The 24663-nt window shown below is 45.4% G+C and overlaps 2 protein-coding genes across 4 annotated transcripts in view; both read right to left on the reverse strand.

Moving 5' to 3' along the window:
* LOC123774734 (uncharacterized) overlaps positions 1-24663 on the reverse strand; it is a 506616-nt gene that overhangs the window by 224151 nt on the left and 257802 nt on the right. The gene's annotated exons all lie outside the window — the stretch shown is intronic.
* LOC138355695 (baculoviral IAP repeat-containing protein 8-like) lies at positions 1375-3487 on the reverse strand. Its single transcript, XM_069311019.1, has 2 exons — positions 2838-3487; positions 1375-2298 (listed from the first exon to the last, which is right to left on the reverse strand). The coding sequence occupies exons 1-2, from the start codon at positions 3001-3003 to the stop codon at positions 1433-1435; spliced, it is 1032 nt and encodes a 343-aa protein (XP_069167120.1). The 5' UTR covers positions 3004-3487; the 3' UTR covers positions 1375-1432.

The following is a 24663-nucleotide window of genomic DNA, read 5'->3' on the forward strand; positions in this document are numbered from 1 at the left end:
TTACGGTGCTTAATTTCCAAAGCCTTCCAAACCTGCACTGGGTCCTGCCCAGCTGACTTGCGGCTGGATGGATTACAATTGAGCCAAAAACAGTTGGTCAGGGCGAGATACGGCCTCATTTTTAGAGACATTTACTATAGCAAAAGCTTGAACGTCGAAAACTGAATGCGGGCCTGCACGAGAGTTGTTCTTGGCACTCGAATGTTTCGAGATTAAAATACATAGAATCTGCAAGAGCCCACCCAAGTCGCTTACGCAGGCAATAGACATGTTTTTCGCCCAAATGCATTTATTTAAAATAATACGTCAGATAGAAAGAGTTTCGCATTGCTATTATATTTACCTTATAAAGCCTCTTTATAAAAATGATATCCCACTGCGTATTATGATTGTTTTATAATAAATATTGCATAAATACTTACACGATTTCATAAACAAAAAAAAACTTTTAATGAGCCATGGTTGGAAGGCTTCATCATTACAGTAAATACAAACTTTTAAAACTAATTAAAAATATATGTTTCATAGAGGAAGATTTATTCTTCAGGATATATATATTATTTATTAATTAAGAGTTTCATTCTGTATAAAAAATGAAAGTTGCCAATATTTTCAAAACTCTGGCCACAAATTTTTTTATAAATGTTTTCTAAGGGAGTAAATCTTGCTTCCTCTCTTTCTCCCAAATGTTTCCTCATTTGCACAGGAGCAGAGCAACCTTCGTGCGGGCCCTGGTTCAGTTCCCCAACGTCCGAGCTAATGGACATTACAAATTTCACTAAATGATGCAGTATCTTAGCTGTCTCTCTAATTATAAAGGTGTTAATCTTTTTTTTTTAACCTTTGAGTGCTAGGTCTCAAAAAGGTTCTTTACCTCAGAAAGAAAGAGAGAGAGAGAGAGATTCTATTTTTGTCCATATTCGAGCGGAATGTTGAACAACCTTCGTGCGGGTCCTGGTTCAGTTCCCCAACGTCCGAGATATTGGACATTACAAATTTCACTAAATGATTCATTATCTTAGCAGCCTCTCTAATTATAAAGTTGTTAATCTTTTTTATAACCTTTGAGTGCTAGTTCTCAAAAGGTTCTTTACCTCAGAAAGAGAGAGAGAGAGATTTTATTTTTGTCCATATTCGAGCGGAATGTTGAGCAACCTTCGTGCAGGACCCGGTTCAGTTCCCCAACGTCCGAGCTATTGCACATAGCAAATTTCTCTAAATGAGGCAGTATCTCGCCCCCACCCCCCGGATCAATGATTTTAGGGCAGTAAATAAGCAATTGCAATCTAATCCCCCCCCCCACCAAAAAAAAAATACTGTTCATGAAAATGTGAGCTTATTTATACTAATTTATGAATATAAAAAAACAACTCGACATTTGTACAATTTTTATTTACATAAATAAATTAGTCTCTATGCCTTTTTTGTCTTCTTAGGAAATAATCGGTCGAAGGACATGCGAAATGGTGCGTCTGCAAATGGGGCAGTTTCTCATAGATACAAGACAATTACTGCATGTTACCATATGTCTGCAGGGCAGCAGTACGACACTCAACGCATTGTTAAAGCACACCTTACACAAAATATCAGCAGCCCAATACGTTGGCGTAGATGTGTTCATCACAGTTTCAACATGGGATGTCGCATCAAAGTCTGTGGCCTCTTCGCCAGTTTCAACATCCATTTCATTAGCGAGTATAGTCGTCTCTTCCGCCTCTGTTTCAACAGGAGAAGGCAAAGCCCGCAAACCAAGATTAGTGCTCATGAACCCGCTCATTGATCCAACAACGTCGACATCCATTTCATTAGCTGTGGCGACTGTTTCCATGTCAGAGGGCGCGGATTGCCATTCCAGATTTGCAGGCTCTACCCTACCTTCCACATCCTCATGATGAATTCCCCTTAAACCCATTTCGGCTTTAGTGCTCTCTTGCATATACCACAACATTAATTCTATACATCTGGCCTCTGTAACAAACGGTAATAAATCTTTGGTGCTTTTGAGATATAGCCTTAAGGCAGGTCTCACACAGACATCAGGAAATCCAAAATGTTCAATTAATGCTGGGAAAAAACCCAAACCTTCCATCAGACCAGTTAAAAGATGTTCATCTATGGGTTTTATAGTTCGACGCTGCGAAGATTCTCTAGCATTCTTAATGAACTGTGCATCCTTTTTAATGTTGACAAAGGTGCACTCAGGATACCATTGCCCGTGCAGTGTCCAAGGGTCGTCAGCGGGTTCCCAATTACGAAAACCATTCCCACAGAAAAAGCAGCGCATGTGGTCACTTAGGCCTGTAAATTTAAGAAAAAAAATATTCCCAGAAAAAGCAGCGCATGTGGTCACTTAGGCCTGTAAATTTAAGAAAAAAAATATTCCCATTCATTATTATTAATATAGCTCACATCCGGCAATGTTGTAATACAAAAACACACACGCGCGCGCACACACACACACACACACACACACACACACACACACACACACACACACACACACACACACACACACACACACACACACACACACACACACTTCCCGGGACCAAAGAGCCAGAGCTCCCCCCCGCAAGCACAATTGGGGGAGTAAACACACTTTTTTTTCAGATATATACAAGAGTTGTTACATTCTTGTACGGCCTAGCATTTCGGGCAGGTCCCTAGAATACAATCCCCACCTCGATGAATCGTTTTTTTTACAACCAAGTACCCATTTTACTGTTGAGTCAAACAGAGGCTACAGTTAAGGATTTGCGCCCAGTAAATTCTCCCCGGCCAGGAGGATACACACGCACACACTAAAAATAACAAAAACTCCAACAATATTTGTTTACCACAGAAGAAAAATCCTGATTCTGCCAATTCGTGAGATGTTTGCTTGACACAACCAGTCCAGCTGAGGTCGAATGTTTCCAAACGCTGTTTGTATGTTGCCAAGCCTGGATATCTAGGTTTAGCGTATGGAATTACCCCCAGAACCTGCAAATCATCTCCAGTCATTTTAGTTTCTTCCTCGCGGGGTGGGGTCTCTAAAAAAACAAAGATGCTCCATCACATATATGCATAAGACACAGGTTCTAAGTCAATTCTTTCAAAAACAAAAAAAAATAAAGAAAAATTATTTGAAAAGACTTCCTGCGTTTATACTTATTTTTTTTGTCCTCCCTCCACATCGCCAATACTAATTATTCACAGATAAACTAGTAAATTATATTTATACAATATACTCACGATCAGATGTTGCTATATTCTTTGGTTCGAATAGGGGTGAAAAGAAATCCAGCCCATATTCGAATGCCAGTTTGGTGATTTCCAAAGGAACGTTATTGTCCTTTTCGCCTCTTATGAAGGAACAATTTGGCGACACTTTCGCATGCCTACTACGGGGCGTATCGCCCTCAATCCAAGCATGCACAACTTTACAACAAAAGGCGCAGGAACAATGATCCGCAACTCTCAGATAATAAAATCCCTCATTCAGCAGGTCTTGGGGGTTTAGCCACTCGACAGGCCAATTTATAAAGGTGTCTAAACGCATTTGGGCACATTTAAGACTGTCCCTGGAGTAAAACGTTTTAGTACGGGAAGGTTCCATTGTGTACTGGTGCGACACTGGCGAATGGAGGCAAGATCGTAGGCTATATATTGCCCGTCCTTTCCCTCCCCGAAATAAGTGTCAAAGATCGCTACATATGTGCTAGTTTTTTTTTTTTTTTGGTTTGGCAATTCTAGCCACCGCTACTCTTTTTTTTTATGGCATAATTATGAGGAAACAGGGAAAGGAAAAAATGACTCGCAAATGTGCTAAATCATGTTGCATAATGCAGTGAATTAAAAAAAAAAGATGGCAGTTGGTAGTCTAGGAAAGGTGACCAAGTACTTATTTTTGGTGATAATTATCGAGAAATGTCATTAACTACATAAGGTATCCCTAATGTCAATAAGTTATCACAAACCTTCCAATAATGATGTGGCCTCCATGACTTTATATATATTTCATTAAGGGAATATGGTCTGACTATGGTGGTTTTTTTCATGTGGGGGGGGGGGGGACATTAAAAAAAAAATTGTAACATGTCGCACTGTGTTTGACCTTTTCTGCTTCTGAAAAAAAAGGTTGCCAGTGTTTGGGTATTAAGCTGACGTATATTGATATTTTATGGCAAGATATTTTGAGATACATATTGCGCTATTTGAGGTGTTTTTTTTTATACTAATTAAGTCAGTGATAAAAAAAATGTTCCTATGGGCTTCTTGTTGGTCGAGGCCCTTATAATAATAATATAAATATTTGCTCAGTACGTGGTAACTTTTACACGCACTAGCAGGGATGGAGATATAAGGGCGCAAAGCCCCCACGACGAATATTCGCAGGGTCGACACAGGGCGGTTGACTAGGCTTTATCCAAAACATAAGGGAAAGTAAAAAAAAAAGAAAAATGGAGACGTGGCTGGAAACGCACACCGGATATTTAACCGATGAAGAATTTTGCAATAATGAAACTTGCATTGTGTATCCTGTAAACTGCATATCTTGCGTCCCGTACGGGATGGCGAAGGACATATCAGTGAAATACAAACACGCAAGCGCCTATGGTGAACGCAGGCCTTTGTATAATCTCAAGAGATGTGTTCCCCATGATCGCCCAATTCCCGGTTCAATTCATGTCTCCAATCGTCGAGCTGAAAATCTCCCCTGCATTATTGCTGCTGCAGTGCAATATGGTATAGGGGCGCCTGTAGAGAACAATGAGATCGCCAAGTCGCATATAGAAAAATCCAAAGATCGTGATATGCTCACCGGATTAAAAGAAGATACAACGCAAAATCGCCTCATCTATTTCAAAAAGGCTATAGAAGCCATAACGAGATTCATCAAGTCTTCTCCGGAAATCGCACGAGTTGTATTACCTGTGGGTATTGGTCGCACCTGTGTTCAAAGAGATGAAGTTTGGGAGGAAACATATCTTCCAATTATCGAAGATCTGTATGAAAACTTAAAACATTACGATGTTAATGTTATATTGGTGCGTAATGACCAGAGCTCCAAGGAAAAAAAAAATGCGCAGTTGTCCCCCGCGCCGGCGTGAAAAGTGTATATAGACCCCCTTCCGAGTCACTACCTCACAAGCCAGCACTATGGAGCTCCCCTCCCTGATTGGCGACTTTGCCTCTTTGCCCATCTATAACAATCGTGATTGTCTGCTCTATGATTTGGATGCAACAAGCGTGCAGATGAGCGAAATGGTGCACACTTTATGGGAACGATACCCCTATGCTCGATTGCATCGGAAAAACCTGCCGTACAAAAATCGTGCTGTTAGAACTGATAGAGATATCCCCGGCCTCATATTTGTTGGCGAAGCACCCGACTTCTGCAATAGGATGGATGACGACCCCTATGAAAGTTATGCTGTTTTACCGCACCTTATTGGATTAATCACCCAGTTTACCAACGGTCCAGCGACGCCATCTTCTTACAAAAAGCCCAGGTACGAAGCATGGAGTTTGGATGAGCATTTTTATGACGGCCTGAAAAATGATACCGAATACCAAAGATGGCGTTGGTTTGACAAAGCTCTGCGAAAAGCCATTGAACATATTCTTCAGAGAAGCCGAAGAGGACAAGTGGGAAGGATTATTTTCCCATATGGGTTGGGCAAGGCTTGCGGGCAGTATCTCACAAGTGGCGAACGCAACATATGGGAGACTAAATATTTCCCTGTGATGTGCAAATTAGCTCAGAAACTGCAAGAACGTGGTATAGACACTTTAATGATATGTCCTGTAAATAATGACACGCCAACTCGCTCTCCAACCCATGGCATCTTTAGACACAAGATTCCACGTATGGCCATTCCACCTGTTTCTACGAATGATAAAGACTCTGTTTCTACTGTCGGACCTGCCGCTGACGTGAGAGAAGACGGGTCAGCTGTCGTGGAAGATGATCCATCTACCGGCGCCATGTCTGTTACTGTGGGTGATGAAGTGCTCACTATTGTGGAAGACGACGACAATGAAGACAAAGAGAAAATGGAAATGGAATATAATGAAGATGAGATTAGAAAAGCTGTAGAATCTATATTGTAATATTTCATACAAATTAAACCACAAAAAAAGAAATGTTAACCTGTATTTTTATTTACTTTACCTAATTTCTCTACACACACACACACACACACACACATATTTATTTATTTATTGTTTCCTAATTTCTCTGTACAAAAAGAAAAACTATGAATTACATATTATAAAAGCCTCTAACAACTCTATGTGACAAGGTGTATATAAGACGAAGGTTATGTTAAAAAACCCTTTTTAATCGCTTCGAGATGTGTTCCAACTACATGCGAGCCAAATTACGGAGACTCAAAGATTCTATTATTGAAGTGGATTTCCCCAACGATGATATATTTAAACCCGGGGACTGTATTGTCTATGATCTTCCTGCCCTACACCAGTTTTCTAATGGTTACTCCCAACAGCTGTGGGAAAAATATCCTTATGGGGTGGTTGAAAAGAAAATATGTCCTGAAACGCTTTGTGCTGTAGTTACGGATCGTGACACTCCAGGAAATATAATCCTCTCCCCGCCACCAGAACCTAATGTGCAGCCTTATCTCTTAGCCCTCATATGTCAATATAGTGTAGGTGCGTCTATTGAAAATAATGACATTAACCAATTTCATATTAAGCACAGTAAAGATATTGATTTAGTAGCGGGATTGCGGAGAGATACAACTATCAACAGACGATGGTGTTTTAAAAAGGCCGTGAGTCGCATTATGAGCGAAGCCAAGAGTAATAATTCTATCAAACGGATAGTTATGCCATTTGGTATAGGCTGCAATTCTCGGGTGGGTTGGTCTAGAGCAGGTGAAGAAGAAGAAGAATGGCTGGCATCTTACTACCCTACACTGGCTCATTTGGCCCATGTAATGAAAAACTGCAAAAAAGAATTTGTGCTGGTGCGTCCTAAACAAGATGGAGCAGGGAAAGGTCAAGTACCGCCACAAGTAGTGAAAAGACCATCGAGTAAAAGGAGGAACCTTAGATCTTATTACACTAATGACAAATAATAAAAAAGTGCTTGTTTTTTTTTGTATATGTACTCATAATAAAAATAAAAAATTGTATAAATGTCAAGTTTTTTTTTTTTTATCTGTTAAAGTAGTTTTTAAAAATAAGAGAGAGACCTCATCACTTATTCACCCCCATGACAAGTACTCTAGCAAATACTACCTGACATTTTTTTTAACATATTTCATCTTCAAGGGGAGTGTGCAATAATAATAATAATAATAATACATGATTTTTTTTTATTTAGGTAAAAAAATACACACACACATATATATATATATATATATATATATATATATATATATATATATATATATATATATATATATATATATATATATATATATATATATACAAACAAAATAATGTTCTGGTTGAACAGAGTTGGGGGACAAAGTCTCGGGATTTGGGGATAACCCCCCCCCCCCCATCAGGCCACCCGCACATTGTTCCTGTAGTATGTCCCCTTTGCATCATTAGTTCCTAAGAGTTATCTTGTGGGTGGAGCTCTATCTAGATCTGCCTTAATGACTGGATGCAAATTTTCCCTCCAATAAACCTCATCCTCTGGCGCAATTTCCTCAGCTTCGGAGGTGGAACGATAATCCCCATAATCCCCAAAGAAAATTTCTCTAAATGCATTCTGCGCTCGAACTTTGTCATGATAAATAAACCAGTTTTCACGCTGTTTAAAATTAATCCCCGCAAACTGTTTTTCTATTTCACCTTGGGCTTGCACCCACTCGATAAAGTTGGGTATTCCATTATACGCCACATTAATCAAGCCTATTCCTATTTCGACAGGTAGTCTTATTTCTGTTTCGTCACAAAAACCGCCATATACGGTCTCAACGGCGTTAATTTTTTTTGTTTTCTGTCTTCGAACATGTGAGTCTTCTAAATCTGCGCCTTCATACTGCTTTTCAATTGCCGCCAAAGCCTTGACGCGTGCGATGAACTTGGGCAATTCCTCATACTCCACGACGCAATGACCTCGTGAAATAAATACCAGGGGCGATTCCCTGCATTGCATCTTCCTCTTTTCCTCAACATCTACAGCCTGATGGCCGAGCTCTGATAAAAGATATAACAGAAAAATTAATTGCATACGCCCATAGAGAGAGAAAAAAAATCGTTGAACTTTATTGGATTTCTTTTAGATTTAACTTTTAACTACTTGGAACGAATTATCAATGAGGCACAAACCATGACAAGTCCTGTAAAGTATTAGGGTTTATGCATACCATTTATAGTCTCCATCACAGCTTGGTCGTATGATCTCTCACTGAGAACCCCACACCCACCCCAGCCAGATATAGGCCGAGACCTCCGGAACTTGCTGCCAGGGGTCGCCAGTTTATTTTTTTTGTTTTTTATCTATAAGTTGGAATAAATAAGCTCGTATTTCCTTGAACGTTTTTTGACAAAATTCTTGATGTGGGAAACAAATACTCAAATGTGTGAGGGAATGAAAATGCGCGAAGAGGCCATAATGGTCCTAAGAACACACATTCTTTCCACAGTCACTGATAAGTCGCCGGCTGGATGGATTGCAATTGCTTATTTACTGCCCTAAAATCATTGATCCGGGGGGGTGGGGGCGAGATACTGCCTCATTTAGAGAAATTTGCTATGTGCAATAGCTCGGACGTTGGGGAACTGAACCGGGTCCTGCACGAAGGTTGCTCAACATTCCGCTCGAATATGGACAAAAATAAAATCTTTCTCTCTCTCTTTCTGAGGTAAAGAACCTTTTGAGAACTAGCACTCAAAGGTTATAAAAAAGATTAACAACTTTATAATTAGAGAGGCTGCTAAGATAATGAATCATTTAGTGAAATTTGTAATGTCCAATATCTCGGACGTTGGGGAACTGAACCAGGACCCGCACGAAGGTTGTTCAACATTCCGCTCGAATATGGACAAAAATAGAATCTCTCTCTCTCTCTCTCTCTTTCTGAGGTAAAGAACCTTTTTGAGACCTAGCACTCAAAGGTTAAAAAAAAAAGATTAACACCTTTATAATTAGAGAGACAGCTAAGATACTGCATCATTTAGTGAAATTTGTAATGTCCATTAGCTCGGACGTTGGGGAACTGAACCAGGGCCCGCACGAAGGTTGCTCTGCTCCTGTGCAAATGAGGAAACATTTGGGAGAAAGAGAGGAAGCAAGATTTACTCCCTTAGAAAACATTTATAAAAAAATTTGTGGCCAGAGTTTTGAAAATATTGGCAACTTTCATTTTTTATACAGAATGAAACTCTTAATTAATAAATAATATATATATCCTGAAGAATAAATCTTCCTCTATGAAACATATACTTTTAATTAGTTTTAAAAGTTTGTATTTACTGTAATGATGAAGCCTTCCAACCATGGCTCATTAAAAGTTTTTTTTGTTTATGAAATCGTGTAAGTATTTATGCAATATTTATTATAAAACAATCATAATACGCAGTGGGATATCATTTTTATAAAGAGGCTTTATAAGGTAAATATAATAGCATTGCGAAACTCTTTCTATCTGACGTATTATTTTAAATAAATACATTTGGGCGAAAAACATGTCTATTGCCTGCGTAAGCGACTTGGGTGGGCTCTTGCAGATTCTATGTATTTTAATCTCTAAACATTCGAGTGCCAAGAACAACTCTCGTGCAGGCCCGCATTCAGTTTTCGACGTTCAAGCTTTTGCTATAGTAAATGTCTCTAAAAATGAGGCCGTATCTCGCCCTGACCAACTGTTTTTGGCTCAATTGTAATCCATCCAGCCGCAAGTCAGCTGGGCAGGACCCAGTGCAGGTTTGGAAGGCTTTGGAAATTAAGCACCGTAAGATTGTGAGTGTTCAAGTTTAGGGGGGACTAAGTATTTTGCGCGAATGTGAAAGCCCTGGGTTTATTTGTGTAAGTTAAAAATTGAGTTTTTGTTTGTGTATAAGAGTTTAGCAATGTGTTTAAGTAAGATTGTGCAACAGTTTTAAGTTTAGGGGGGACTAAGTACAGATAGCGCCAGTCGTTGCGCTATATGAAGTTATTGGGCCCCCACCAGAATAGCTGAAAACTATTATGATGTTAAAAAATAAAATTTAATACAGAATACAAACAGATTCCCAGTACGTATTAATTTGCTTAAACGACTCAAGTACTTTCTTTTATAGTATATTTATGAGTGTCAAATTAATATTTGGAGTGTCAAACCCCAACACAATATGGCTGAGGCCCCACTATTTAAACTTCTTTTCGTATGCTATGAAATATCACAGGTATTGTTAATGCTTGTAATGTTTATTACAAAAGATAGACATACATTTGATGCTATTTTTCATATTAAAATCTAATTTGAGGCCCGAAACATATATCTATAAACAGGTTAGAACCATACAAATTCAATTATGCCTTTTTCACCAGTAATCAACTGTATGCCATAGAAAATGGAATCTTTACTATAGCTACAGAAAATGGAGCAAAGCCAAGGGGGGATGACTGAAATAAACAGTTTCCAACCTGACTCTTCTCGCACATAAACATGTCTTTCTTGACCTCATTTCAAATTATATAGAGTACTGAAAGCTCATTTTCCATAGCAAATATACTAAGGAACTCATTTTACGACTAGAACGCAAACTAGGACCCCTCATTCAGATTCAAAACACGAGAATTATTGACTGAATATTTCCCCACTATCAAGCACACAGGACTTTAAAGCTATCTTAACTTCTTTAAAACCCCAATATGACCCATCTCACATGCAGATCCTGTTCTATGACTCGCCCTTCATGTCAATGTACCCCACAGTATCATGCAAATTCAAGATAAGGCTTACTACACCTATATATCCAAACTTGGTCTTTGTAAGGAATCTTGACCCCCCCTTGTATGCTTGACCCCCACTGGGGTTTTCCACCTCTGACCATTACAGAAAATGGAGCTGTGCCCAAGGGCTCCCTATACTATTCAGTCATAGCCTCATTAAAGTACTCCAAAAACTTCTATATTCGCTTTCAACTGTGTTTCTTGGTTTGAATCTATTGAACATTCACCCTCTGATCCATTCAAAAGTAAGGGCCCCCAAATTGATACCGTAGTACTCTCGTAACACCCCCGGGACAAATCGTGCATTTTTGCTCATGCCATTAAAATACTCCAAAAACGTTTATACGCCTTTCACCAGTGTATTTTTTGGTTTCCAACTATTGAACATTCATCCTCGGTACCTCTCATAAGTAGAGACCCCCTCCTTGAGGCCCTAGACTCATCTTAAAGCAAGGCGACAAAAAGTAAAAAAAAACAGGTTTGGATAGGGCACCAGTTCCTCAGGTACACCCTTGGTGGTGGTCTCCCCCGGGACCCCAGGGGGGACCACCACCCCACCACCGCCAGCCAGCCAGGAGCGCGCTGACTGTGCCCTAACCTAACCACCTAAACAAGAGGAATGGACGATCTGGCCCAACAGGGTCAAGTCGGCATGGAAGTGCCCAACCGTTTCTGAAATTTTTTTACCTCAATCTGTCTCCTTATTCACTACTCACGTCTGTTAAGGATACCTTCACAGGTCATGTGCTCTACTTCCCAGGTCAACTTTGTGGCACATGTACTTTACATTGTTGATATATCTGTTCTGCTGAGTGCTCCACCACAGTCTGCTGAGGGGAGTGCTCCACCACAGTCTGCTGAGGGGACTGCTCCACCACAGTCTGTTGAGGGGACTACTCCACCACAGTCTGTTGAGGGGACTGCTCCACCACAGTCTGTTGAGGGGACTACTCCACCACATTCTGTTGAGGGGACTGCTCCACCACAGTCTGCTGAGGTGAGTGCTCCACCACAGTCTGCTGAGGGGAGTGTTCTAAGCCAGTGTTTCACACCTAAACTTTGGCCTCACAACAAGTCCAAGCTGTTGTCTGCAGTGTAACTCAAGTCTTAAGTTATGCAAGCACTGCATTGGAGCTCACAACTGGAATTAATTACCTGTATGTAATTTACACATTCCAAACGCACACAACCTGGCCTACTGAGTCAATACAATCAATACATTCTTTATAAATTATATATTGTATTGAATGAATCAATACATTCTTTATAAATTAAACTGCCCTGGAATACACTAAGATATTATACCCCACTTGTAAAAAACACAGCTTGAACGAAATCCAGATAATAGAACTAATAGTGTAATAGAAACTAATAGTGTAATAGAAATAATAGTGAAATGTTGAATGTTGTGCCTGCGAGAGGGCTGTACCAAGCCAGTGAGAGTACAGGCTGAGATACAAAATAGGAAACATTAAGATGTTTTTGTAATGGTAAACTTGAGCGAGAAATGCATTTCTCTCAACATAACTTTAAACATTCAGGGTCATTTCTTTTATATATATATATATATATATATATATATATATATATATATATATATATATATATATATATATATATATATATATATATATATATATATATATACACAAACAGTATAAGGAGTGCAACTTTACGACATGGCCTTAAATATCATAACTGAGACACGTCTACAAAGGAAAAAACCAGGTGACGGGTCAAGGTCAGAGGCAGTGTTGACAGCTGCCAGACGCGCGGCCAAACCCGCGCTTCCTGCAGGGTTGGTGACACATATGGAGGGGGGGGGGTGTGGGGGTGAGGGAGGGGGGGAAGGGTGAGGGGGGGAAGAGTGAGGGAGGGGAGGGGAGGGGGGGGGGTGAGGGAGGAATGTCAAGGCGTCAGGTCTTACTGGTGTTTATAAACCTGTCGTGAGAGAAAATCATATTTGTCCTCTAACACCTCCCTCCCCCCCCCCCCTTCCCTCACTGTATTATCTACTCCGTCTAATTTACTGTGACTGCCAGTGTCTTACACAGTACACCCGTCACAGTCACAATCACTCAAGTGGCCACACAGTAACAATCAACACAGCTGACTTAGTGTATACAGTAGTTTAGATATTGAGGACTACACCTGTTCCTGGTCTTCTACACCCTATTCTACCCCCTTCCTTCCCTCTCTGCCCCTTCCCCCTCCCCCCAACCCCCCCTTTCCCCTCACCCTCTTGTTAAAGTCAATTAATGCAACGTCACAATTTCACATTTTAACTGTCCCAGCCAACTCCTGTCTATTCTCCTTTTATCCTACCTGGACAAATTCCTGTCCCAAGAAAGACGTGACTCCCGTCCCTTTTACCTGTCATCGCTGTCACTGATGTATTCCTCCCGTCCGTCTTGATTACCTGTCTGTCTGTCTCTTTCGTCACGACAACAAGCATGTCAAGTGCGCTCGAGACCACTTGGGGTGGACGGTAGAGCGACGGGCTCACTTCATGCAGGTCGGCGTTCAATCCCCGACCGTCCAAGTGGTTGGGCACAATTCCTTACCCCCGTCCCATCCCTAATCCTTATCCTGATCCTGATCCCTTCCAAGTGTTATATAGTCGATGTTGTTCTTCCTTAACTACCCAAATTTCAGAATAATTTCCCTCTTAAACTGAACGCTGTCCCTTAAGCTGAACACTGCCCCTCAAGCTGAACACTGCCCCTCAAGCTGAACACTGCCCCTCAAGCTGAACACTGCCCCTCAAGCTGAACACTGCCCCTCAAGCTGAACACTGCCCCTCAAGCTGAACACTGCCCCTCAAGCTGAACACTGCCCCTCAAGCTGAACACTGCCCCTCAAGCTGAACACTGCCCCTCAAGCTGAACACTGCCCCTCAAGCTGAACACTGCCCCTCAAGCTGAACACTGCCCCTCAAGCTGAACACTGCCCCTCAAGCTGAACACTGCCCCTCAAGCTGAACACTGCCCCTCAAGCTGAACACTGCCCCTCAAGCTGAACACTGCCCCTCAAGCTGAACACTGCCCCTCAAGCTGAACACTGCCCCTCAAGCTGAACACTGCCCCTCAAGCTGAACACTGCCCCTCAAGCTGAACACTGCCCCTCAAGCTGAACACTGCCCCTCAAGCTGAACACTGCCCCTCAAGCTGAACACTGCCCCTCAAGCTGAACACTGCCCCTCAAGCTGAACACTGCCCCTCAAGCTGAACACTGCCCCTCAAGCTGAACACTGCCCCTCAAGCTGAACACTGCCCCTCAAGCTGAACACTGCCCCTCAAGCTGAACACTGCCCCTCAAGCTGAACACTGCCCCTCAAGCTGAACACTGCCCTCAAGCTGAACACTGCCCCTCAAGCTGAACACTGCCCCTCAAGCTGAACACTGCCCCTCAAGCTGAACACTGCCCCTCAAGCTGAACACTGCCCCTCAAGCTGAACACTGCCCCTCAAGCTGAACACTGCCCCTCAAGCTGAACACTGCCCCTCAAGCTGAACACTGCCCCTCAAGCTGAACACTGCCCCTCAAGCTGAACACTGCCCCTCAAGCTGAACACTGCCCCTCAAGCTGAACACTGCCCCTCAAGCTGAACACTGCCCCTCAAGCTGAACACTGCCCCTCAAGCTGAACACTGCCCCTCAAGCTGAACACTGCCCCTCAAGCTGAACACTGCCCCTCAAGCTGAACACTGCCCCTCAAGCTGAACACTGCCCCTCAAGCTGAACACTGCCCCTCAAGCTGAACACTGCCCCTCAAGCTGAACACTGCCCCTCAAGCTGAACACTGCCCCTCAAGCTGAACACTGCCCCTCAAGCTGAACACTGCCCCTCAAGCTGAACACTGCCCCTCAAGCTGAACACTGCCCCTCAAGCTGAACACTGCCCCTCAAGCTGAACACTGCCCCTCAAGCTGAACACTGCCCCTCAAGCTGAACACTGCCCCTCAAGCTGAACACTGCCCCTCAAGCTGAACACTGCCCCTCAAGCTGAACACTGCCCCTCAAGCTGAACACTGCCCCTCAAGCTGAACACTGCCCCTCAAGCTGAACACTGCCCCTCAAGCTGAACACTGCCCCTCAAGCTGAACACTGCCCCTCAAGCTGAACACTGCCCCTCAAGCTGAACACTGCCCCTCAAGCTGAACACTGCCCCTCAAGCTGAACACTGCCCCTCAAGCTGAACACTGCCCCTCAAGCTGAACACTGCCCCTCAAGCTGAACACTGCCCCTCAAGCTGAACACTGCCCCTCAAGCTGAACACTGCCCCTCAAGCTGAACACTGCCCCTCAAGCTGAACACTGCCCCTCAAGCTGAACACTGCCCCTCAAGCTGAACACTGCCCCTCAAGCTGAACACTGCCCCTCAAGCTGAACACTGCCCCTCAAGCTGAACACTGCCCCTCAAGCTGAACACTGCCCCTCAAGCTGAACACTGCCCCTCAAGCTGAACACTGCCCCTCAAGCTGAACACTGCCCCTCAAGCTGAACACTGCCCCTCAAGCTGAACACTGCCCCTCAAGCTGAACACTGCCCCTCAAGCTGAACACTGCCCCTCAAGCTGAACACTGCCCCTCAAGCTGAACACTGCCCCTCAAGCTGAACACTGCCCCTCAAGCTGAACACTGCCCCTCAAGCTGAACACTGCCCCTCAAGCTGAACACTGCCCCTCAAGCTGAACACTGCCCCTCAAGCTGAACACTGCCCCTCAAGCTGAACACTGCCCCTCAAGCTGAACACTGCCCCTCAAGCTGAACACTGCCCCTCAAGCTGAACACTGCCCCTCAAGCTGAACACTGCCCCTCAAGCTGAACACTGCCCCTCAAGCTGAACACTGCCCCTCAAGCTGAACACTGCCCCTCAAGCTGAACACTGCCCCTCAAGCTGAACACTGCCCCTCAAGCTGAACACTGCCCCTCAAGCTGAACACTGCCCCTCAAGCTGAACACTGCCCCTCAAGCTGAACACTGCCCCTCAAGCTGAACACTGCCCCTCAAGCTGAACACTGCCCCTCAAGCTGAACACTGCCCCTCAAGCTGAACACTGCCCCTCAAGCTGAACACTGCCCCTCAAGCTGAACACTGCCCCTCAAGCTGAACACTGCCCCTCAAGCTGAACACTGCCCCTCAAGCTGAACACTGCCCCTCAAGCTGAACACTGCCCCTCAAGCTGAACACTGCCCCTCAAGCTGAACACTGCCCCTCAAGCTGAACACTGCCCCTCAAGCTGAACACTGCCCCTCAAGCTGAACACTGCCCCTCAAGCTGAACACTGCCCCTCAAGCTGAACACTGCCCCTCAAGCTGAACACTGTTCCCTAAACTTAAGTGAAGTACTGAACACTTCCTGCTCACTATATGACCCTCCACATAAGTGAGCCCCTGCCTTAAACTGCCACAGTCACATCTAATGATCTCAGTCTCCTGTTAGTGTCTCCCTTAATTTACCCAACTCCTTAATTAGCCCCTTAGTCTATATCTTCCTCCCTTAATGATCTCCTCTAAGGAAATATTATTTACCTTCCTCTTAAATTCTTCCTTATTGACGGTGGGTATTTTATGTATGGCGGGAGCCGGTCGGCCGAGCGGACAGCACGCTGGACTTGTGATCCTGTGGTCCTGGGTTCGATCCCAGGCGCGAGCGAGAAACAATGGGCAGTGTTTCTTTCACCCTATGCCCCCTGTTACGTAGCAGTAAAATAGGTACCTGGGTGTTAGTCAGCTGTCACGGGCTGCTTCCTGGGGTTGGAGGCCTGGTCGAGGACCGGGCCGCGGGGACACTATAGCCCCGAAATCATCTCAAGATAACCTCAAGATAGAAGATGGCTATCCTGCCCCCTTATGTTTCTATAGTCCCATTATCTCTCATAAGAGTATACCCATTATCCCTAAAATCTCTCTCAGTACGAAACCTTTACATCCGATTAGAAGCAGCGGCACCCACTCTTGCTTCCTTCCTCCTTCCCTCTCTTTTTCTGTCCCTCTCTATGTCTTTCTCCCTTCTCCTCCTCCCTCTCTGTCTGTGTCTCCCTCCCTCGCCTGCTCTCTCCCTCTCTCCTTGTGTTCCACCAAACACCCATCATCACAACATTATTTCCGAGCCAATATTCTTAATTTCGTCTAATTAAACACGAGAAAAAGGTGCAATATTGGGATCAATTGCCAAAGGTTTAAACCCTTCACAGATGAGACTGTGATCACGTCTCTCCAACACCGTAAAGTTGCAAGTGCTTTAATACACACATAATATACTTATAATGGTCACAAGTTGCAAGTTTCTTTATTTTTCCAGGAGAGGGTAAAGCACGTTGTTGTCACGCGCGTCTTGGGAGCGTTAAGGGCGATCCCTGCCCACTACAACGCCTTAATATAGACCCTAAGAGGCGTGAACACCACTGTCTTGCCACAACGGCTTGCGCCCATGGTAAATGTATCTCCCAGTGGCGATTATTTCCTGTGGGAGCACGTCTTGGCTGGCATGGTGCCTGTGGCTGGTGCCTGTGGCTGGTGCCTGTGGCTGGTGACTGTGGCTGGTGACTGTGGCTGGTGCCTGTGGCTGGTGCCTGTGGCTGGTGACTGTGGCTGGTGACTGTGGCTGGTGACTGTGGCTGGTGCCTGTGGCTGGTGCCTGTGGCTGGTGCCTGTGGCTGGTGCCTGTGGCTGGTGCCTGTGGCTGGTGACTGTGGCTGGTGACTGTGGCTGGTGACTGTGGCTGGTGACTGTGGCTGGTGACTGTGGCTGGTGACTGTGGCTGGTGACTGTGGCTGGTGACTGTGGCTGGTGACTGTGGCTGGTGACTGTGGCTGGTGCCTGTGGCTGGTGCCTGTGGCTGGTGCCTGTGGCTGGTGCCTGTGGCTGGTGCCTGTGGCTGGTGCCTGTGGCTGGTGCCTGTGGCTGGTGCCTGTGGCTGGTGACTGTGGCTGGTGACTGTGGCTGGTGACTGTGGCTGGTGACTGTGGCTGGTGACTGTGGCTGGTGACTGTGGCTGGTGACTGTGGCTGGTGACTGTGGCTGGTGACTGTGGCTGGTGACTGTGGCTGGTGACTGTGGCTGGTGACTGTGGCTGGTGACTGTGGCTGGTGACTGTGGCTGGTGCCTGTGGCTGGTGCCTGTGGCTGGTGCCTGTGGCTGGTGACTGTGGCTGGTGACTGTGGCTGGTGACTGTGGCTGGTGACTGTGGCTGGTGACTGTGGCTGGTGACTGTGGCTGGTGACTGTGGCTGGTGACTGTGGCTGGTGACTGTGGCTGGTGCCTGTGGCTGGTGACTGTGGCTGGTGACTGTGGCTGGTGACTGTGGCTGGTGACTGTGGCTGGTGACTGTGGCTGGTGACTGTGGCTGGTGACTGTGGCTGGTGACTGTGGCTGGTGACTGTGGCTGGTGACTGTGGCTGGTGACTGTGGCTGGTGCCTGTGGCTGGTGACTGTGGCTGGTGACTGTGGCTGGTGACTGTGGCTGGTGACTGTGGCTGGTGACTGTGGCTGGTGACTGTGGCTGGTGACTGTGGCTGGTGACTGTGGCTGGTGACTGTGGCTGGTGACTGTGGTGGTAATTATTTATTACTCGGTGTGTGTGTGTGCGTGCGTGCGTGCGTGCGTGCGTGCGTGCGTGTGCGCGTGTGTGTGTGTGTGTACTCACCTAATTGTACTCACCTAATTGTGCTTGCGGGGGTTGAGCTCTGGCTCTTTGGTCCCGCCTCTCAACCGTCAATCAACTGGTGTACAGATTCCTGAGCCTATTGGGCTCTATCATATCTACATTTGAAACTGTGAATGGAGTCAGCCTCCACCACATCACTTCCTAATGCATTCCATTTGCTAACTACTCTGACACTGAAAAAGTTCTTTCTAACGTCTCTGTGGCTCATTTGGGTACTCAGCTTCCACCTGTGTCCCCTTGTTCGCGTCCCACCAGTGTTGAAAAGTTCGTCCTTGTTTACCCGGTCGATTCCCCTGAGGATTTTGTAGGTTGTGATCATGTCCCCCCTTACTCTTCTGTCTTCCAGTGTCGTGAGGTGCATTTCCCACAGCCTTTCACACACACACAGCCGCAGTGTGTGTGTGTGTGTGTGTGTGTACTCACCTAGTTGTGTCTGCAGGATCGAGCATTGACTCTTGGATCCCGCCTTTCGAGCATCGGTTGTTTACAGCAATGACTCCTGTCCCATTTCCCTATCATACCTGGTTTTAAAATTATGAATAGTATTTGCTTCCACAACCTGTTCCTGAAGTGCATTCCATTTCCCCACTACTCTCACGCTAAAAGAAAACTTCCTAACATCTCTGTGACTCATCTGAGTTTCAAGCTTCCATCCATGTCCTCTCGTTCTGTTACTATTCCGTGTGAACATTTCGTCTATGTCCACTCTGTCAATCCCTCTGAGTATCTTATACGTTCCTATCATGTCCCCCCTCTCCCTTCTTTTTTCTAGTGTCGTAAGGCACAGTTCCCTCAGGCGCTCTTCATACCCCATCCCTCGTAGCTCTGGAACGAGTCTCGTTGCAAACCTCTGAACCTTTTCCAGTTTCATTATATGCTTCTTCAGATGGGGACTCCATGATGAGGCGGCATACTCTAAGACTTGCCTTACGTAGGCAGTGTAAAGCGCCCTAAATGCCTCCTTACTTAGGTTTCTGAATGATGTTCTAACTTTTGCCAGTGTAGAGTACGCTGCTGTCGTTATCCTATTTATATGTGCCTCAGGAGATAGATTAGGTGTTACGTCCACCCCCAGGTCTCTTTCACGCGTCGTTACAGGTTGGCTGTTCCCCTTCATTGTGTACTGTCCCTTTGGTCTCCTATCTCCTAGTCCCATTTCCATAACTTTACATTTGCTCGTGTTGAATTCCAGTAGCCATTTCTCTGACCATCTCTGCAACCTGTTCAGGTCCTCTTGGAGGATCCTGTGTGTGTGTGTGTGTGTGTGTGTGTGTGTGTGTGTGTGTGTGTGTGTGTGTAAATGTTAGTAGTGATAATGGCACATATAATAGCGGCAGATGAGAGCGAGTGGTGGTAATGGGAGGAAGATTAGTGCACCACTCTTAGGGATGGAACACCTTTTAGAGGGATCAGGTCCTGCCATCATGGGAGAGAGGGGGAGGGAGGGGGAGGGAGGGGGAGGGAGGGGGAGAGTAGGAAAAGAGAGGGAGATATATATATCGGAGGGGGAGAGTGTTAGGTTGGGGATGGAGAGTGAGCAGCAGAGAAGAGTTAGAGGAGGGAGAGAAGTGAGAGGGAGGGTGTGTGGGAGGGGGGCCACCGACCACCAGGGAAGGCCATTAAAGGCCTCAGACACTCACCACGCACTCCACCACACACTTGGTCCGGGAGACATCTCCCGTCACGCAGGGTGCAGTTGCACCTCCACAGATCTCCAGTATCAGCTCTTGATACTGGTGATGGCTCGAAAGGGCCACCACTTACGAGCTATTCATGCCCGTGCCACCTTTTGGGTGGCTTCATCTTCATCTTCTTCATCTGTTTAAAACACGGGAGACATCTCCCGTCACGCTGGGTGCATTCGCACCTCCACAGATCTCCAGTATCAGCTCTTGATACTGGTAATGGCTTAAAAAGGCCACCACTTACGGGCTATTCATACCCGTGCCACCTTTTGGGTGGCTTAATCTTCATCATCATCACCACGCACTCATCACACCGAGTGAGTTACCACGCCATGAGGAATAACTCATGACCCGAGGACGGGTCGTACTCCCCGAGGACGGGCCGTACTCCGAGGACGGGCCGTTCTCCGAGGACGGGTCGTACTCCCCGAGGACCCGAGGACGGGCCGTACTCCGAGGACGGGCCGTACTCCGAGGACGGGTCGTACTCCCCGAGGACGGGCCGTACTCCGAGGACGGGTCGTACTCCCCGACGACCCGAGGACGGGCCATACTCCGAGGACGGGTCGTACTCCCCGAGGACGGGCCGTACTCCGAGGACGGGTCGTACTCCCTGACGACCCGAGGACGGGCCATACTCCGAGGACGGGTCGTACTCCCCGAGGACCCGAGGACGGGCCGTACTCCGAGGACGGGTCGTGCTACCTTAGCTCAACTGCCGTAGCGCGGACGGCCAGCCAGCCCCGCTGACGGAAACATTCCCTCATAAAGCCATTGTCTTCTAAAAATAAAGACTGGGGGGAGACTTAACACAGCGTTTGTTATTGTTTATCTCTCGTAGCTTTAATGTGACGCAGAAGTAAAGATTTCTTCTCTTCGCCTCAAGTTATCTCAGGTGTGTTATAGGGCCACTCTGCGACGGAGTAAACACGGTGTTAAATATGCTTTAGTTTACCCTGATTTTCCCTCCTTAAATAAGCGCCGAAGGAAACAAGGAAAATAAACATGGACGCAAGCACGGATTTTTTTCCTCCTACTTGTTTGGCAGAGGGAAAGGAAGGAAGGAGGGGCAGGGCATGGCAGCGGGAAGGGAAGGGAAGGGAAGGGAAGGGAAGGGAAGGGAAGGGAAGGGAAGGGAAGGGGAGGGAAGGGAAGGGAAGGGGGGGGTGGCAGGGTATGGAAGAGGCAAGGGAACAGAATAGGGGAAAGAGAACCGGAAATCTAAAAGGAGATTGAAATGGCTGGCCTGACTGGTCTCCAAATGGGAAGGTGGTGGAAGAGCAGCAGCTGGGGACGAAGGTGGGTAGGAAGGAAGAGGAATAGGAGAGGTGGAGGGATGAGTGAACTAACGAAGCATGTGTAGATAATGTTAGTGGACAAGGGGCAGAAGGGGCAGGACACTTGGAAGGGGTCAGGGTATAAGGATTAGGGATGAGACGGGGGGAAAGGAATGGTGACCAACCACTTGGACGGTCGGGGATTGAACGCCGACCTGCATGACGCGAGACCGTCGCTCTACCGTCCATCTCAAGTGGTTGGAGGGAACGACAAAATATATAAAATAGCGTAGATGGATGTTGTTAAGATGGCGAGGCAGAGGGGCGGAAATTGGACTGTTAACAGCAGATTGGATGCCACCTCCCACTCCACCTCCTCCCACTCCACCCTCGCTTCCTCCCACTCCACTCCCACCACCCTCCCACTCCCACCACCCTCCCACTCCACCCTCGCTTCCTCCCACTCCACCACCTCCCACTCCACCACCTCCCACTCCTCCTCCTCCCACTCCACCACCTCCCACTCCACCCTCACGCCCCAAAACGTTTACCGTAACCATGGCAACTCCCGCCGGTCGCCAATGGCATAAAACAACAAATATTGACAACGGAGTGAAGCGAAAATATCCCGCGCTCCCTAACCTTCCGGGCAGCCGCTCCGCTGTGGCGCCGCCCCCGGCACCGCGCTCCGCTGTGGCGCCGCCCCCGGCACCGCGCTCTGCGCCGCGTCTTACTGTACCTGGGTGTCCTGGACAATTTGTTTGATGACATTTGAAATTTCTGCTCAGGCATTTCATCCAGAATTGCGGTCATCTTCAAGAACGTAAAATGATATTTTCTGCCGTGCCCGTACACAATGTACAGCTGCGTTCTCTACAACATCTTAGTGTTCTTCACTTGAAGTCTCTGCGGACAGTGTGTGTGTGTGTAAATCCCTACATATGATTCATTTAAGTTTACAGTTTCCACCTCTATCTATTTTATAATACTTTAATGAGACTGTAATTACCCACCTCAGTCAATTGCCCGATGAATATTGTATGTAGTGATCATGTCCTCTCAGTTCTTTGTCTCCGCAAGTGTGGTGGAGGCAGTGGTAATGATGGAGGCAGTGGTACTGGTGGAGTCAGTGTAGTCCTACTTGCCCGGGTTCGATTCCCGGCAAAGGGGAAAACAAATGGAGCAGTTTCTTTCACCCTTATGCCTCTATTCACCTAACAGTAAATGAGTACCTGGGAGTTAGACAGCTGCTTCGAGCTGCTTCCTGGAGATGTGTGTGTGTGTTAGAGAGAAATATATGAAGTAGATATAATAGAGGAAAAAGATTGGTTTGAAAGGACGGGTCCAAACGCTAATAGCTCGATTCTGCAGACACAAATAGTAAATATAAATGATAACCACACACACACACACACACACACACACACACACACACACACACACACACACACACACACACACACACACACACACACACACACACCAGACGGTTGAGAGGCGGGACCAAAGAGCCAGAGCTCAACCCCCCTGCAAACACAACTAGGTGAGTACACACATCAGTTGATTGACAATTGAGAGGCGGGACCAAAGAACCAGTGTTGGAAATTATACAACACTTATACATCATTTTTGTATTATAATACATCATTATTGTATTAACTATTGGAATTACTACCATTACTAATTCGTAGAATTAATCCAATTAATGTTTTCTATTGCGAAGCCATTTTTGCCCAATTGTTCCCAGTATCAATGACTCGGCTGCGTGTTGCGAGAGGAAGTCACAGGAAATAATTTTCCACATTTTTGTTGAATCTAAACAGTCCAGTTAATTACTCTCCTTTACTAAGGATAATCGTTTATTTAGTTACTTTATTTATATAGCATATTACTGCTTACTGAAATCTCTTATTTAGGTGAATTAACAACTACAATGGAAAATATTGCAATGTAAAATAATTTATATAATATTCCTTTCGTTTATTTTGCACAGTCTTAATAAGGTGACTTGCGTTGTGCAAAAATAGATTGCATCTTAATACATTTGTTCGTGACATTAGTACCTGTCATTATTCCTTACTTCCTTAATTAATTATAAGTAAATAAAATACTTTACGCTCGAGATTGCTTTAAGCGTTCTGCGCATGCGTATCGCAGCCAGGGAGGAAGGAGACGACGCCATATTAGCAGCGTGTTAGCAGCGTGCAAGAGAGAAGCGCCATTGCAAAGAACTTGCTTAGTGTCATTTAATTCGTTACCACCACGAGAGAGGTGCCAGGTTCTTTCGCCACATAACTCCAGTGTCCTGGCACTAATTAACACTGCAGCCTGTCGTCTCAGCAACGACAGTTCAGGACGGAGGACTGGAGTCCTTCCCTCCACCAACGGGCACTTGGCTCGGCAACTATTAATTTTCCACTTGTTTATTGTGTACACATTTAACATTAAGACTAGTTGTCGTCAGGCCATTTATTTACAACAAAAATCCAGTACGTTTACTCTCTAGTCATATTCCGTAATTTATATAGGAATAAATTTCATTAATATCTGTAGAAGAATTCTACAGTGTCAGATATATGATTTAAATTATATAAGGAAGAATTCCGTATTATTAGATCTGTATTTCTTTACGTAAAAGATTTCTACATTGTAACTGCCTTTCAGCTCCCGAGTCCTCGTTACGCAAGGAGCTAAACTACCCACCTTCACCTGCACCAACTTGTCCGACGCAACACGTCGTTAGTGGAGCATGGCAACTGATTTCACATCTCTTATTTTCACAGCTAAGCTGTTAACTATTGTTTGTAGAGACATAATAACTCGGCTCCCTTAATGATCTCCTAATGAGATACTACTAATCCATTGATTTGGTTATATATTTTACCATATTACTGTAGTATCTTGAGGTACCTTTGCCTCTATTATTATATAATCCATTTAATTTTAATTTACATTTAGTTACTTCAGTGAAGAACCAGCACTGAAATCATGCTTGGGATATATTAATCTTTTGGCATGTAACCCCCCATTTTGGGTGAGTGAATTTCCCTCATAATATACAGTCCCTTTAATATTCAATGTATTATTAATTAAGAACATCCATAGGACACTAGTTTATGGATTTAATATCAAGCC

Source organism: Procambarus clarkii, chromosome 68 (assembly GCF_040958095.1).
Source record: "Procambarus clarkii isolate CNS0578487 chromosome 68, FALCON_Pclarkii_2.0, whole genome shotgun sequence".
Classification (NCBI taxonomy): domain Eukaryota; kingdom Metazoa; phylum Arthropoda; class Malacostraca; order Decapoda; family Cambaridae; genus Procambarus; species Procambarus clarkii.